This window comes from Astyanax mexicanus, chromosome 13 (assembly GCF_023375975.1).
Source record: "Astyanax mexicanus isolate ESR-SI-001 chromosome 13, AstMex3_surface, whole genome shotgun sequence".
NCBI classification, from domain to species: Eukaryota; Metazoa; Chordata; class Actinopteri; order Characiformes; family Acestrorhamphidae; genus Astyanax; species Astyanax mexicanus.
In genome coordinates, this window is record NC_064420.1 from 2,554,167 (window position 1) to 2,571,761 (window position 17,595).

Sequence of the window (17,595 nt, forward strand, 5' to 3'; positions counted from 1 at the left end):
TCTAGAGCTGTATAATCAACCTTGTTAAAGGCTGATCTAAGAACTGATCTATAAATAAATCCAAATATATTTTTGACAGATATATATACATCTATACAATGTTGGGTTTTTGACATCAACCCAATTTTTATTTTAATTCAACTTAAGTGTGTATGTAGCTTTGAAGTCAAACTATAATTTTTTTCAAATATACTTTTGAAAATGTATTTTTGACATATATATAAATATCTACGCAATGTTGGGTTTTTAACATCAACCCAATTTTTATTTTAATTCAACTTAAATTAAACATCTGTCTAATGTTTGAGCTTGTTTGTTGCTTTTTGATGTGTATGTAGCTTTGAAGTTCAACTGTAATTTAAATGAAATATATTTTTGACAGATATATAAACATCTATACAATGTTGGATTTTGACAGCAACCCATTCTTTTTTTATTTTAATTCAACTTAAATTAAACATCTGTCTAATGTTTGAGCTTGTTTGTTGCTTTTTGATGTGTATGTAGCTTTGAAGTCCAACTATAATTTAAATGAAATATATTTTTGACAGATATATCAACCCAATTTTTATTTAATTCAGCTTAAATTAAACATCTGTCTAATGTTTGAGCTTGTTTGTTGCTTTTTTATGTGTATGTAGCTTTGAAGTCCAACTATAATTTAAATGAAATATATTTTTGACATATATATATAAACATCTACACAATGTTGGGATTCTGACATCAACCCATTTTTTTATTTACCTTAAATTAAACATCTAATGTTTGATGTTGATGTTAACCCTATATTTATTTTGACAGATGATATTACAGAGAAAACTGAATAAAGAGACTGCACACGTTTATGTAAAAATATAACCTTGGCATTTAATACAAGTTCACATTGCAAGGCTGAAATCATCCTTCTCCCTGAAGGCTGTGATGCATGAAAAGGCACTTTTTTTTTTTTAAATCATGCAGAATTCACCAAACAGACACACACACTCCCACACACACACTCACACTACACACACACATACAGTATGGCTGTTTACCTTAGTGACAAAACACATAAGACCTCTTTTATATTCTCACAGAAAATAGACTTTACTCATTATGGATGCTGGTGTGTACGAAGAGGAATTGCTTTTCATAAAAAAAAAAAACTCTTCAGTGGAAAAATCCACAAGATGCATTATTTTTCTTCAGTAATATGTGTAAAATAACACACAAAAATGTACATTTTTAAAACCAAACGCTGAATTTGAGTCAGAATTGCACTAAAAAATGCTTTAAATCAGCTCAACTGCATTGTATTCCACTGTGTGGCTCTGAAAGCAAATCACAATGCACAGGATTGCATTTCGTCTAGGAGCATTGAGGTATTTGTGGCTAAATGAAATGTCTGAACTGTCCAATCAGAACCCACTTAAAAAATTGGGGTGGAACTAGAGAACCAGTCAGAAGCGAGCACTCACAGCTGTACTTTAAACCAGAGAAAATGTCTTTCGCGACAGGATATAAGAGGAAATAAACACTTTAATTCTATAAATGAAGGCTGGGCTCCTAGACGAAATGCAATCCTGTGCACTGTGATTTGCTTTTAAACATTCACAGTTGAGCTGATTGCATTTTAAGTGCAATTCTGACACAAATTTAGCGTTTCTGAGACAAATTCTTGTGTTTTTACATTTCCTTTTGGCACATATTCTGCATGTTAGTGTTAGAAAAGTAATGCATCTTGTGGATTGCATGTATGTATTTTTTCCATTGTAGAATTTGCTTTTTAATTTGGCACCTATTCCTCTCCATCTCAATACACTTAAAAACTGGATGCTTTTATACTTTTATAAAGTGTATCACAATATATATATATATATATATATATATATATATACACATATATATTCTGTTCACATCAAATACAAGATGCACATAATGCACATAAACTCTGAACTCCTAATAATAATAAGCAGTCTAGACAAATTATAAGGGCACAATGTCATGCAGCCTCAAGTACTGTTGTAGAGATGATTTCTATCATGTTGGTCATTAAAAATACTGTACAGCACAAACGAAAGGCCTTGTTGTAACATCTATTACACGTTAAAATAAAGTTAAAACATTGCTAATCTTTCTCTTTTTTTCTCATCTCTGAAAACTGAAACCTCTACGTCTCCAAAGGGAATATAAATATGTATCACTACTTTACAAAAACACATTAGCCTGTTATTAAGTCTTAAGTCATAAGGCTGAATTAGTAAAAACAGGCTTTTTAACAGTACTGTTACTGTACACTCCTGAGGTTTTCATCTGTTTGACTGGGGGGCTTTTGTTTGTTTCTTACTCATAACTTAAAAAAGAATAGAAAATGACAAATGAACACAAATCAAAATATAGTTTACATATATAATGTTTTTTTCTCAGATGCTCTTAACTAGAGTAAATGTGGGAAACATTCAAAATCACCATTAAAACTGTTATTGGCTGTTTCTATAATGGCTGCTTCAAAATAAAAGTATTTAATAAAACCTTTAAAAGGTTTTTCTATTTTATCTGAGAATCCATGAAGCAGCATCTTGGTGCCTCTTGGTTTTTATTGGTTTTTGACAGATCAATGGCTTTTATTTCCAACCAAATAAAACATCTGTCTGATGTTGGAGCTTAATGTTATCTCAATATTGTTTTTTTGACAGATCTGAGATTGTAATTTTGAACCAAAATTCAAATTCTGTTTAACAAAACTTAACATCAACCCAATATTTGTATGGAACTTTTAATTCCAACCAAAATAAAACATCGGTCTAATGTTGGAGCTGAAGAGTAACTCAATATTTGTTCTTGACAGATCTAAGACTGTGATTTTAAATCAAAACTCAAACTTCTGTCTAAAAGAGTTGACATTAACCCAATGTTAGTTTAGTTAATAAGTATGCAATTTTGATTTCCAACCAAAATAAAATCTGTCTAATGTTGAAGCTTAATGTTAACTCAATATTGGTTTTTGACAGATTTGAGGCCGTAATTTTAAACCAAAACTAGACATCAACCCAATATTTGTATGCAACGTTTAATTCCAACCAAAATAAAACATCTGTATAATGTTGGAGCTTGATGTTAACTCACAGTTTGTTGGAAACTGCTGCTGTTTGATGTCAATCCAATGTTGGTTTTTGACGGACTGTGATTTTGATTTCACAGATCCAGAACCAAAATACTAACTTCTGTCTAACAGAGCTTGACATCAACCAAATGTTAGTTTTAATTACTTTGATTTTGAACCAAATAAAACATCTGTCTAACATTGGAGCTTAAAGTTAACTCAATATTGTTTTTTGACAGATCTGAGACTGATTTTAAACCAAAAGTCAAACAGCTTGACATCAACCCAATGTTAGTTTTGTTAAGTTTGCAACTTTGATTTCCAACCAAAATAAAACATCTGTCTAACGTTGGAGCTTGATGTTAACCCAATATTGTTTTTAACAGATGTGAGACTGTGATTTCAAACCAAAACTCAAACGTCTGTCTAACAGAGCATGACATCAACACAATATTAGTATGCAACTTTGATTTACAACCAAAATAAAACATCTGTCTAATGTTGGAGCTTAAAGCTAACTCAATATTGGTTTTTGACAGATCTGAGACTGTAATTTCAACACAATGTTAGTTTTGCTAAGTTTGCAACTTTGATTTCCAACCCAAATTAAACATCTGTCTAATGTTGGAGCTTGAGGTTAACCCAAAGTTTGTTGGAAATGTATGCTTTTCTAATGCTGAGATCAGATCTAATGCTGAGATTCTAATGTCCAGATCAATACCTTGAAAATGTTTTACTATTTTATTTTAAGTGTCTCTGGATGTCTTATTTTTCTAACTTTGGAGCTTGATGTCTATCCAATGTTGGTTTTTGTTGGACTATGATTTAGATTTTGAACCCAAATTCTAACTTCTGCCTAACAGAGCTTGACATCAAACCAGTGTTAGTATGTAACTTTAATTTTCAACCAAAATAAAACATCGGTCATCGATGGTTGGAGCTCCAACATCGGTCCAACATCGGTTGGAGCTAAATTTTAACTCAATATTTGTTTTTGACAGATCTAAGACAGTGATTTCAAACCAAAATTCAATCTTCTGTCTATCAGAGCTTGACATTAACCCAATGTTAGTTTAGTTAATAAGTATGCAATTTTGATTTCCAACCATAACAAAACATCTGTCTGATGTTGGAGCTTAAAGTTAACTCAATATTGTTTTTTGACAGATCAGAGACTGGGATTTCAAACCAAAATTTGAACATCTGTCTAACAGAGCTTGACATCAATCCAATATAAGTTTTGCTAAGTTTGCAACTTTGATTTCCAACCAAAATAAAACATTGGTCTGATGTTGGAGCTTGATGTTAACCCAATGTTTGTTTGACAATGGCAGCTGCTGCTGATTGTGCTTTCTTTAATGGCTGTGTCCAAATAACTACCTTGTAAAAGCCTTAAATGTTTTACAGATGCACTCTACAATAAGGGCCACAATTAACAGTACTGATGACAGCAATACATATTGTTAAATGTTGTTTAATGATTCACTAGTTAAGACTAGTAATCTCTTAATGTCTTAACTAGTGTCAATTAGTAATTAGTTGAGACATTCTGTGGTAAGTACTGTTAATTGCATGGACCCTAACTGTAAAGTGCTAAACTAAATTCATGGTGTTCTTTGTTAAGTGACGGCGTTTAGATGGTTTAGATGGTTTAGATGGTCTCCTGCTTGGTGATTGTGGGCTGCTGGATGGCGGTTGGCTGTTTGGGCACCGTGGCTATAACCCCCTGGGCCAGTTTGTAGTGCTCAGAGCTGGAGGCTGGTGGAGGGGAGGGGATTGGAGTTTCGGGAGTGGCTGTGGGACAGAAAGCAAGACTCGTGTAAGAAAACAGAACTGAATAACGCTGGAAAGAAAGAAAGCATTGGTTGTGGGGCAGTAAGAGCTCTTGTGAAATTTCTGAAGGCATTAGGAAGGGAAGGAAAGAATAACAGTACGTTTCTGTGACTAAATAAGCCTGATTAACTCACAAAAGGATTAAACTCCAGCAAGCTTGTTTGTCCCTTCAGTTACCTGACTCTGCCACAGAGACCTCTAGCCAAACTGGTGAAGACTGTGGCCAACCTGCTGTAGGTTTTGGCCAAACTGGTGGTCAGTGTTTGGGCTCTGGAACTTACACATCTGTCCGTTGTGAACTGGAGTGGCCATGTTTGCCGTCACAATGACGTTGCTGAGGTGCTCCTGCACCAGGTGGGGGTGTAGAGATGGAGGTGCGTGGGGGGCTTCGTTTGCAGAGCCTAGGACAGGAAAACATCAAGGTTATTAATGGGTCACGCAAACTTTTAGGGTCTTAAGATATAGGGTGTACTCATACTAGGTACTTCCCACTCTTTCGCTGGCCTGCACTCACACTATGTTTAAACAATCCGTGCCCGAGCACACTTAAGTCATTACTCACTGCTCTGTGGGCTTGCTGGTGTTGTGCCGAATTCGACAACCCCCGCCATGAAAAGCACCTTCTCTCAGAAGCACATCTTCTTGATAAAAGCTGTGATAATCCACTTTAATTTACTTAGAAATAAGTGCCAAAATCACAGGTATCTCAGTCACAGTTACGTACATAGCAACATAGCGCACACTCCAGAGAGGGGGTGCTTTTCCTGATGGCGATTCTGAATTGGGCACAACACCGCCATGTTTGTGTACTAGTCATCATACTATGGTTCACTGAAAGACCTTTTTTAGCTAGTTTGCTAAGTTTTCCAGTTTATTCAGTCTACTTATATGTACACAAGTTTGAATTATGGATATTTAAGTATAATCAACTTTGACACTTTAATCTGTACTAGATGCTTTATGATTAAAAACTAGCCAGTATTAGTAATTAGTATGTAATTGGATGCATCCATTGACTTTAAAGTGATTTTTAGACTTGCATGGTTTCAGAGTCATAGTTTTAGAGCACCAGGCCATCGATAGCAGGGTTGTGGGTTTAATACTCATGTTTTAAGCGTTGGGCAGCCATTGTTGTGGCACCTGTGGAGGGCTACCTCTAGGGCTAACCTCTAGTGGTTAGCCGCTAATGCTAATGCTCCAGCCTTAGTGCTGGAGACATTTGGGAATCTAAGCTTACTGCAAAGAAATTGAAGCACTTTACTCACCCCAAAAAAAATGTTTTCTGGAGAGAAATCTGTGTAAATTAACATTCAGTGCTCGTTTGACTTTAAAAGAAAGTCTTTTTTGATCACAGTTTTGTTTCATTAGCTTAGCTTTACCTAACTTAGTTAGCTATGCCGCTAACACCACCACCCATTAGACGTTAATTGATAGTGTGCATTAAAATCCGGTCCACCTTAGTGCGAAAAATACAGTAGTACTATATAGTACTATAGTATTTAGGGTAATTGAAAACTATTCGTCTAAGTTTTACAAATTCTTACCTCCTAGAAGCATCTCCTGCAGGAGGTTGTCTATCTTGGCCATTCCAAACAGCTTAACGAACTGGATTTGCTCGATCATCTGCCAGGTGATGCTCTGTAGCGTGGGCAGAAGCAGAAGAAGCTCGCCGAACCGTCCCCTCGAGTCGTACTGCCGGTCGTTGATGTAATCCTCTAAGCTAACCTGAACCTGATACCGCATCCGCTTGATCTTGCTTGGATCACTCAGACCTTTAGCATCTACCAGAGAAGAAAGAGCCCAAGAGGAGTCATGATTTGCTCAAATCAAATCAAAACAGATTGAAAATAAAGTTGGGTGACATTGTATGATCATCTCAATCTGATTTCTGAGATCAGACCCGGTACACATACCTGGATCAAAGAACACGATCGCCTTCAGACAGGCGTATTCATTATCATCTATCTGGAGCTCCTGGAAAGGAAGGACCAACTCATCGAGGATCCTCACCGTTACCCGACTCACTTCCAACTCGGGGCAGTTCCGAGCAATTATGTGATCATTTCCTGGGTAGAGGAAGAGATTGTAATGTAAATATGCTGAGCTTTATATTATCAGGTCGTATCATCAGATATAAAGGAAACATGCTGATTAAAAGCACAGTCAGCTCTTGTCAGCAGAGCTTCAGCCAGTATTTTCTTATTTGAACTGTGCAGTACGTCACAAAATCTGCCCGCCGTCATTTTTCCAGTCCTGTCTCCACATTCAGGGTTTAGAAAAAGTGTGCTACAGTCATGGAAACAGGTGAGATTAGCTGTTTTTCTGATGAACAGGTACTCACTGAGCTTCAGCAAGGCTGCTGACCATTGCTGGGTAGCAATGTACTGAGGATACATATATTCATACATATATTCACCGATTAGCACTTTTTATTGCTTGCCACTGCATGCCAATCTGGCAACCCATGTGAGTCTCTCATCTGAGGAGGAGCAGGTTGGGCTAAAAACTCTGCACTAATTCCTAATTCCTAATTCCTAGTTACTAATTCTTCCTTTAAATTCTGAAATGGAATATCCCATTATCTGGCACCCACTTAAACTCAAACTCACTTAGATAACACAAGATAACACCTCACAACTTAAGCAGGTATGAGCTTTCACAAGCTGTCCTAAAGTTATTTTTTATATATTCATTTGTGTACTAACCCTTTTTAGGCCTAAATTATCTCCAGTGATGGAAGATAATGTAATATATTCTACTATAAAATCTATGCAGCAAAAAAATCCAATTAATTTAGTAACTAAAATATTTAATAGTTTTTTTTGAGCCTGTGTGTAATATTTTATATTTCATATTAACCTTTTTACTTCGCAAACTGTGCTGAAAACATAAAAAAATGAATAAAAAGTGTTCTTAATCAGATAAAATTAGTTTAAAAATGAAAACTTATATTAATTTAGCTCCCTAAAAAAGTCCTACTGTTTTTCCAGTGTAGTGGGCGGGACCAAGTTACTGTTTCATTGATTTATAAAGGTGTTCACTGGCTGGTTCATTCATAGGCTGGTCTATTCTGATATACAACAGCTCTCAAATCGTGTTCTGTGCAAGAAAACTTTTAAAAATAAAAATAGAAAAAACACATGATGGGCATTGTAATGAATGCAGGCTCTTAAAGGGTTAAAACCTTTATTATATATATATATATATATATATATATATATATATATTACATATATAACAGAAGCTCTTACCTAATAGCAGCAGGTCCTTGTACAGCATGGAGCGTTTAGCAGCTCCGAGCAGGAGATGTTCTCCCGCGTGAGCTCGCAGTAAAGCCACCTGCAGAAACAGAGTGAGATATGATCTACATCACCTATCCATTTCTCTTTTTTTTCATGGGAACGCTCGTGAATGTGAGAGTGTGCTACAGCGCAGTAATTACAGCATTCAAAGGGTCAGGGTTCAAATCTGAGGTTCCCACAGATTTCAGGCCTGGTGAACCGGGGAACCGAGCATGTGCATGTGCACAGCGTGAGAAGATGCTCTGTCATACGTGGCCACTGTCCGCAAATCAGTTACCCTGTCCTGGTGATTGCACGGTTAATGATTCTGGAGGTCTTGAGGAGAGATGTAACTTTAAAACCAGCTCATCACTTTCTAACCTGAGACACTCGAACACATTAACCAGCAGCAGTGCGGATCTTCTACAGCTCAGCTCACCAACATCTCACCATCTTCATCTTCACTATCTTCACTATCTTGGTTTTGAACTAGACACATTTCTGTAGGATAAAATCCATTTTTACTAGGTTTGACCTTCTATTACTCCAAAATGCTACATTAATATCACTTGGTACAAGAATTAATAGTATGTAAAGGGTTCTTCACAGAATTAATGGTTTCATTTGATAACTTTTTGATTTGCTGGTTTTGTAGAACTCTAAAATCTGCTTTATGCAGACATTTATGCAGACATAATAGACATTTTCCCTAAGTTTGACCTCTCATTACTCTAAAATGCTGCAGTATTATTACTTGATATTCATAACATTAATAGTATAGAAAGTCTCCTTTGAGGATGTATGCATGGCATTTGATAACAGTTTAATTGTCTGGTTTTATAGGACTCCAAAATCTGCTTTTTTCCATCTTTCCTAGATTTGACCTCAGAAATGGAATATGCCATCTAACTGGCACCCACTCAAATCAGACCTCACACAGTATGATAATTCTAAATAATTATACAAAATAAAGGGTTCTTCACATATTTAATGGTGTCATTTGGTAACAGTTTAATTTGCTGGTTTTATAGGACTTCAGATCCTGATTTATGCAAAACCGAATAGACATTTTTCCTAAGTTTGACCTTCTATTACTCCAAAATGCTACAGTAATATTACTTGATATTCTTACCATTATTAGTATATAAAGGTTTCTACAAGAATTTACTGATATCATCAGATAACAGTTTAATTTGCTGGTTTTATAGGACTTCAAAATCTGGTTTATGCAAAACCGAATGAACATTTTTCCTAAGTTTGACCTCCCATTACACCAATATGCTAGAGTAATATTACTTGATATTCATGTCATTAATAGTCTGTAATGGGTTATTCACAGATCTAATGGTATTTTTTGATAAAACTTTAATTTGCTGGTTTTATAGGACTTCAAAATCTGGTTTATGACATTTTTCCTAGCTTTAGTTTCCTATTACTCCAAATCCTTACAGTAATATCACATATACTATGAATACACACTAATCAGATATTTAGGGATTTAGTGGTGTGATATGATAACTTATCGATAATTTTTTAATGTTTTATATAACTCTGTAACTGAGAGCAGATTTTACATGCTGTAACTCTTACCTGATCGTCGAGGGGCAGGTCGCAGAAGGCCGGGATGTATTTAGCCCACTCCACCAGAACCAGCAACTGCTGCTTCATAGACTCGCACACATCCGTGATGGTGGCCATCTTTTTTGTTCTGATGTCACCATTAAGGATAGGTCCTGGAGATGAGATCTGTAGAATGGCAAAATATTTTGTTTAATGAAAAATGTACTTTTCCCGCCGTTATGATAGCAAAGACACACTTAACTCGACAGTTGATGCTTCGCCTAAAGATAACTAAATATACGACTAAAGTACTGTATGCTGTATATAAAGAGCGTTCAGTTCTGTTCCAATATTCCCAGAGTCCAGAAGACTTGGGGACAGGTGAAGACATCTACCACATCTGGAAACAAACTACTATAGTCCAGACTGTGGAATGGGACCAACACCACTCAGGACCAGAGCTGGACACCCCCTGGTTTAAGATTAAGACCATGCTCTGACCTGTCTGGAGAGGACGTCTGCTTGGATGAGTGCGTTGATGGATGGTAAGCTGCTGTCCTCATAGCTCGACCTCCTGGTGCTGATTCTGTCTCGTTCATTCTGTACAGCTGAAGCAAACAGAGAGTGAGCGAATGAGTTGAATTAGCCTTCTATCTTTAAAACGGCAAATTCACAGGAGAAGAAAAAACAAAAACATCTTAACCCTTATTATAACCCTTTACACTATCTGTTTATTCACTATCTATATCATTTATTAATCCTAATGCAGGAACTATTGTGAATTATTTGGCAACAGCTTGGTTTAGCATTTTTGTGTTGTGGAGTCCTGCAGGGTTCTGTGTTGGGGCCTATGAAACTGATGCTAATTATGACAATACTAGGCAACCTACACAAGTAACTAATCACACGGCATCGGCTAAGAGCCGAGCACAGAGGGATGGAAAAGAGCATTTTCCGCTCATGATCTGTTACAGGGCTGCTGTGATTATCATCAGTTATCTTCATTTCTTACTTGTTGCTTCTTATTAATGCTCTAGTGTTAGATAATTGCTAATTTGGCTCCAAGTTGAGGTTTGTGACGAAATAATTAAGTGTAATTAAAACTTTTACTAGTAAAATGTCATTGCAGATATCTGTAATTGGAGTTTTTACTGGTAAAAATGTAATTTTAGATAAAAAAAAAAGAGTAAAAGGATTTTATTTCATTTATTAAGTCATCTTGTAGCACTTCTATTGGTTCTTTCATCAGGAATTCTCGATAGAATATATAAAAAAAACAACTGCCTGATACAGAAAATGTCATAAAGTAAAAAACATCAAAAATAGAGATGCTTAGTTTTGGCCTGACACTGATGAAATAGAGCCTTATCACAAATACAGCTGCTATCAGTGGAATCTCTGCCAACTGATATGTGGATATGAGAGGAATATTAGCACTGACTGTGGGGAAAATCTCAAGGTTGGTTTGTTTATCAGAGTCTATCAGTTATGATTCATCTAAACGGTCTGTTCAGCACAAGTCAGTCATATACTGTAGGAACTTCAGTGCACTGAGCGGAGTGAACATTAACAAACTGCTTTTCTCACTCTGATACTGTAAAATCACGCCAAGACCTGATGGTAAGCTGTTTTATACTAAAATGGCACCAGAGATACAAGGTTTACGAATTTTCTGATCTATTTAATGCAGGTTTACTAAAGGAAACAATGAAATGTTTAGTAGAAATAATATCTACAGATCTATAACATCATTCTGACTTGATTTGTAAACAAAAGGACATATATTTAATATAACCTAATGAACTAATGAAGCATTTTCTGCTGATGATCTGTTACAGGGCTGCTGTGATTATCATCAGTTATCTCCATTTCTAACCTGCTGCTTATTAATGCTCTAGTGAGTGTTACAGTTAGATAATTGCTAATTTGACTCCAAGCTGAGTTTTTTGATGGAATAATTAAACAAAATTAAAACTTCTACTAGTAAAAAAGTCATTACAGATATCTGTAAGTGGAGTTTTTACTGGTAAAAATTAAATTTTAGATAAGAAACAGTAAAACTTGCATGTTAATCTTGCATGTCTAATCAGAGTGTGTTTGTAGATTTTTAAATCTGGCATTTTTACTGCTAAATATTTTAGAGCTGATATCTAAAAAAAAATGACTTTTTATTCTAAAAAAACTACATTACAGCCTGCTAAAAGGTGTTATAAAAATCAGGGAATGGATACAAACCTTCTTTCTTCATTCCGGCCCGAAAACATTTTTTTAGTCTACAGTATCTGCACTGGTTTCTCTTATCTTTGTCCACTATGCACTGTCTGTTAAACCTGTAACCAACATAAAGAGAACAAAATAATTAGAAGTATTCATATTTAAGCAATCATAGTTTAAGTAGGGTAAGTAGGGATGCACAGAATACTTGGCAACCAAAATTATTCAGACAAAAATGTGTCAAAAAGCCTTTTTTTGTGCCAAATAAGTAAAAAAAAAAAATAATTATGGCTTAAAAAGGGCTTATTTATTTTAAGTCATAATGTGCTTTGTTGGTACTTACAATTAATATTTTTATTTTAAATATTTTATTTTTGTAAACTTTTTTCCTTTGAAAAGCAAGACAGAAATACATTTAGGCCTTTAGGTGAAAAATATGGCAAATGTAGCAAAATTAATAAAAATATTATCAATAATCATTTCAGTATATCCCTATAATAAGATCTGTAAGAGCTGTTTATGAAGTACAGTTCTGACCTGCAGGAGTACATGTGGTTTTTGCGGACGCTGCGTCTGAAGAAACCCTTGCAGCCGTCGCAGCTGGACGCCCCATAGTGTTTGCCGGTTGCCCGATCCCCACAGATGGCGCACAGGCTACCTGCACCCAGGTGGCTGGCAGCGTTCATGTTGGCACTCTCAGCTGGTGAGGAGTCTGAAACAATAAAAAAAAAAATATATATATATATTAAAAGTTACACAGTGATCCTCAGGTGCAGTCGTGAAGACCTTAAAAAAAAACGTTATGATGAAACTGGCTCTCATCAGGACAGCCCCATTGCACAGGACAAGTTTAGGAGTTACTACATGATTCCTGATGTGTTCCTTCGTAGTTTAAATGACTTCCCTATTCATTTACTATTCAATGTAGGTAAAAAATGAAAAATAAGAAGATTGAACGCAAAAGTGTTTCCAATCTTTTGAGTGGTAACAGTGAGCACACATGTCTGAAGCAGTGGGCACCCACCACTGCGGCATATAGAGAGGCTTTGCTTTAGAACAGTGGCTTGGGTATCAAACCCACCAACTTGTTTTTTTAACAATCCAAGGCTCTGATTATTGAGCTTCTTTTGGCAAATCTTAATGTAAAGCTTTATGTAATAGGTAGTCTTTAATGCTAAATTGTAACTGATATTAGAAAAAATGGCAGAAGTTTTTTGGACTTTACACTACATGGATATGAAGTGCATGAACAGACAAAGTGTTTTTTTTTTTACTTCAGATCAAAGCAAATTGAAAAAGTGAAAAAAGCTAAAGAATGTATCTGATGTCCATTATCTGCAGTACTTATAAAATGAACATCAACTTCATAGGTCCAAAAACGGAGCCTTGTGGGACTCCAAAATGTGCTATAGAAGTTTTAAAAGGTGAAAAAGCTTCTTTATTATGATTAACAACAGAATTATGAACCTAATGTTTAAAAACTTAACATATAATGGCTTTTAAATCAGTTTAAATCTAATTTAATCTCTAATTTTTTTCTTAATTACTTGAGTTTATTTAGTGTTTTAAATGATAAAAAAGGATATATGTGATCCTCCAGTAGATAACGGAGATTCAGCTCCAGCAAATTTAAAGCGGAAACGGGTTAAAGGTCACGGCCAGGCTGTAAAACGCTTTGAAGAGACCAATTTCACGCTGCAATCAATTAGCCATAAATCACTCTCATGAAAATGTGCAGTGGAGGAGTGTTTGCGGAGTAATCCAGATGTGATTATAAACTGCTAAAACTGCAGGAACTGAGCGGCAGCAGAGCTCTGCTAATAGAACTAATCATTACTCAAGAATGCGTGAATAAACGTGAGCGTGAGTAAGACTTCAGGAGCTTAATGACTTGGAAAACACGGAGACGGACATCTGAAATAAATACAGCTCGAGTGAATTAACTGAATTAACATGCCTTATTAACATAATCCATAACATAGGCCTCAATCCTGCTGCTGTAAATACAATTTTTTTTGCTGAGTATCTCAAAATATTGAAGGAAGAGCAAAATTTACACCTATTTAAAGTCTTTTAAATGACCACTTCTTAGCTTATTCAATGGATTTTAACTATATTTTATAAGTTTATAAGTTTATATATATATAATCAAAAATGCTTTTGGTTAATGAAGCTGTTTTTTTACACTTTAAACCAATAGAATTTTTAAAATGCAAATTAAAATATTATAATATATTATATTATATTCATTCAGTCTAGATTTTTAAATAGTTTTACAGATGGTATTTTTGGATTGTATTAGTTAAAATTATTATTAAATATTTATTTTATTCTCTTTTTTATTTTTTGCTATTTTATTACTGATAAAATTGAATATTTTAAATAAATTAAAAAATTAAGAAAAATTTACTTAATGCAATACTTAATTTCTTAATCTTTGTTTTTATTGTTTGTATTATCTTAACTGTATTATTTAATTTTTATTTCTATTATTTTACTATCCTTCTTTTTATCCATCTCCATTTTTTTGGAATTTTTAGAATATTTCTTATTTTCTTGTGAAGCACTTTGAATTTTAACATGATTTATCGAAAAACAAATACAAATTCAGCTTGATTGATTCAATGATTAATTAATTGTATAATATTAAGTGTAATATGTTCTTATTACGTCTTATTCGATGTAATAGTCTTAAAAAGTGCTTAAAACCCATTAAAACCAAAGTACTTGATCAAAGATGATCAAAGGGAAGCACGATAGATGTGTAGATGTTTCAGTTGATTGATTTGCGATTGACTGATTATCTGAATGGGAGAAAACAACAGCAGTGTGAGAGGATTGGGAACCAGAGTAATTAAACTCAATTAAATCATCATTCGTAGCCTAATTAAAAACTAATCATCTAAGAAATCACTGTAAATCCAGTAGTTCTGGACTTAAGTATATATATGATTAAATCTCGTATTATCTTTGGGGTCAATTTGACCCTATATAGTGTTTAAAATCCCCTATAAAGTGATTAATTCAATGAATATGTAAAAAATGTAATGTTTCAAATGTTTCAATCCCAATGTCTTTGTTATTAAGGCTGTTTTATATGAAATATCAATTTTTTTACACACATTTTTGTGGTAATGTTCAACACATGTTGAGGTCTTTTTCTAAACGCCCCCTAACTTAACACTTAAAATAGACACAACACTTTAAATACTTATGTAATACTATTATACCATTATAATAATGATACAAGTGCTGATAATTCATCAAATAAACATAAAGTAAGGAGTTTTAAATTGCTGACATCATACTGATCGAGAGAAAAGTATCAGTATTTACTTACTTATTTAACGTGAAAAACAATTAAGTGTGATGTCATTAAATTACATTATTTTTACAAGACTACTCTCATTTGAGTATCATTTCTTTGGGAACCAAACCGTTTCCACGTTGCACAATCAATGCATATTATTATTTCTTTTTTTATTAATCCATAATAAACACATATTTTAACCAGCAAAGCATCAAAGCAATCTTTCGATATAGTGCAATATATGCAAATATTTCATTATAATAAATTAATAATATATTTTCCAGCCCTAAAACCCCATTAAAGTTCCTCAGAGCATCCAGATGTTCAAGCACCTTAAAAGAAGAAAGGCTAAGAAATGAATTGTTGGTACTTTTTTAACTTATTTAACAGATTTTGCAGATACTTATATAATCGAGTCAGTTTCTCATGACGTTCAGACATGGGAAACTAAGCTGTGAAGTATTTCCACAACATCTTCTACGCTTGATGTCCATCTATCTAGCTGTCAGCTATCTCTGGAAACTCAACCCTGAAGAGACATTTTATCCTCAACCGACCAAAGAAAGCGGAGGGTAAAGGGAGCTGGACGGAATCACAGTGGGACTTTTAGTGGTGTAACTTTGACACGGAATGAAAGATGAGCCTGTCCACCTAACAAGACAGAGCTTGCAGTTTTCATCTTTCCCAAAGCTTCCAGACTCTCAGTTCAGATCTTCAGTTCTTTAGTTCTTTGCTTATTTAATCCTGTCTTGCTTCATTTCATTTTTATACCTTGGGGAACTTTTAGGGAATCTACAAGATCTGAAAGATGCTTTGAGGAAAATGCTTTAGGAAAGCTTGGGAACATTTCCTTCTGAAAGACCTTCTGGAGAGCCATTGACATTTAAAACAAGGCAATGATAACTTTAAAAGTGCACATTTTTAATGTCAGGCGTTTTCTACCAATGTTCCTATTCAACCAATGAGGTGTGGAGCTACTTTGAGCTGGATAACTGTTTAAAAAAAAAAGATTTATCTGCAGGGGCAAGTGGATGCCCCATTAGCGGTCGTTGTAAAGAGTTCTGGGCAAAAAAGCACAAATTTGATGGATCTTGGAAAGCTGTAGAAGAGCGCTGTTGGGCTTTAAAACAAAGTTTAAAACTCTTTATCATGTTTAACTACACTGAAAAGTTTTAATTTTACACTGGAGTTCTGCTTTAAGCAACTTCAGGACTGGGCTAAGCATATGTGTATGCATAATATCATATATTAATATAATTTTGTGGTGTTTAAAGGTGACTTAAGGAACATTTTCTTCTAAAAAGTCCTATAAATTTCACAGCACTTTATTCTTATTGTGGTTATTGGGTTCCTCCAGTGCATTAAACTTTTTAAAAACTCCTGTTTTTAAAAAAAAGTTGGCAGTATAAACACTAAAATAAGAGTATAAAATAATAAATATAACTCAGTATAAAGCATACTGTTCTAAACAGGTCATCCCATCCAGAGGCATCTCTAAGGAATGTATAAGGAATCTATAAAGTCTATAAACCAGCCCAAAACCCATTAAACCAACCTCATCATCCTACGCTTGACCAAACATTCTCCAGCCTATATAAAAAGTCTCAGGACTCAAAGTTCAGCCCGGGACCTGAACTTTGTCTGCAGGGTGACTCACCTGTGCTCATGGCGAGCACCTGCATGTTCTCGAACTCCAGGGTGGTGTAGGCTGGGTCCAGGGCCTCGCTATAGTCTGCCATCTCCATGTCTGCTAGAGCTTTGGACAAACGCATTCTCAGCTAGCCTGACACTGAGGGGAAAGACTTGTCCTCTCGCCGGAGTCCGGACCCCCCCCTCTCATAGAGCAAGCCCCGCCCCTCGCAGAGGTAGACACCTCTGAGTGACACGGGACATGTCCTCTGGGGCAAAGATGAGGCTGACTTTGACTGACAGGTCAGACCCCGCCCCCTCGGCCACGGCCCCAGTTCTGGAGCGGGGTGGCCCTTGGGTTAATCATTGTCTGGCTTTTTTTTCTTTAGTGCTTAATATGGATTGTTTTTTTTAGAGATAGAGATGAACAAGGCCTCTCTCTCTCTCTCTCTTTCTCTCTTTCTGTGAGTCTCTCTTTCTCTCTTTTTAATATCAGATTTTATCAAAAAAGCAAAAAAGCTTAAATAAGTTGACTTTTGTCGAATAGCACACCTCCGCTCTCCCACAGCTTTCCAAGACCCAGTAATTTTGTGCTTATAAGCCCAGCACTCTTTACAACAGCCGCTTCAGGGCATATTTTGCCCCGATAAATCGTTTTTTTCCACCGTTATCCAGGCTCAAAGTAG

The 17,595-nt window shown here is 35.2% G+C and overlaps 1 protein-coding gene across 1 annotated transcript; it reads right to left on the minus strand.

Moving 5' to 3' along the window:
- Positions 1 to 841: 841 nt before the first annotated feature.
- Positions 842 to 17,095, minus strand: hnf4a (hepatocyte nuclear factor 4, alpha). The gene is made up of 10 exons (XM_049462904.1): positions 16,938 to 17,095; positions 12,508 to 12,682; positions 11,992 to 12,086; positions 10,258 to 10,364; positions 9,787 to 9,942; positions 8,167 to 8,254; positions 6,829 to 6,981; positions 6,460 to 6,696; positions 5,197 to 5,316; positions 842 to 4,876 (listed from the first exon to the last, which is right to left on the minus strand). Exons 1-10 carry the CDS (start codon positions 17,050 to 17,052, stop codon positions 4,734 to 4,736), a joined length of 1,389 nt encoding a protein of 462 aa, XP_049318861.1. The 5' UTR covers positions 17,053 to 17,095; the 3' UTR covers positions 842 to 4,733.
- Positions 17,096 to 17,595: the final 500 nt, after the last annotated feature.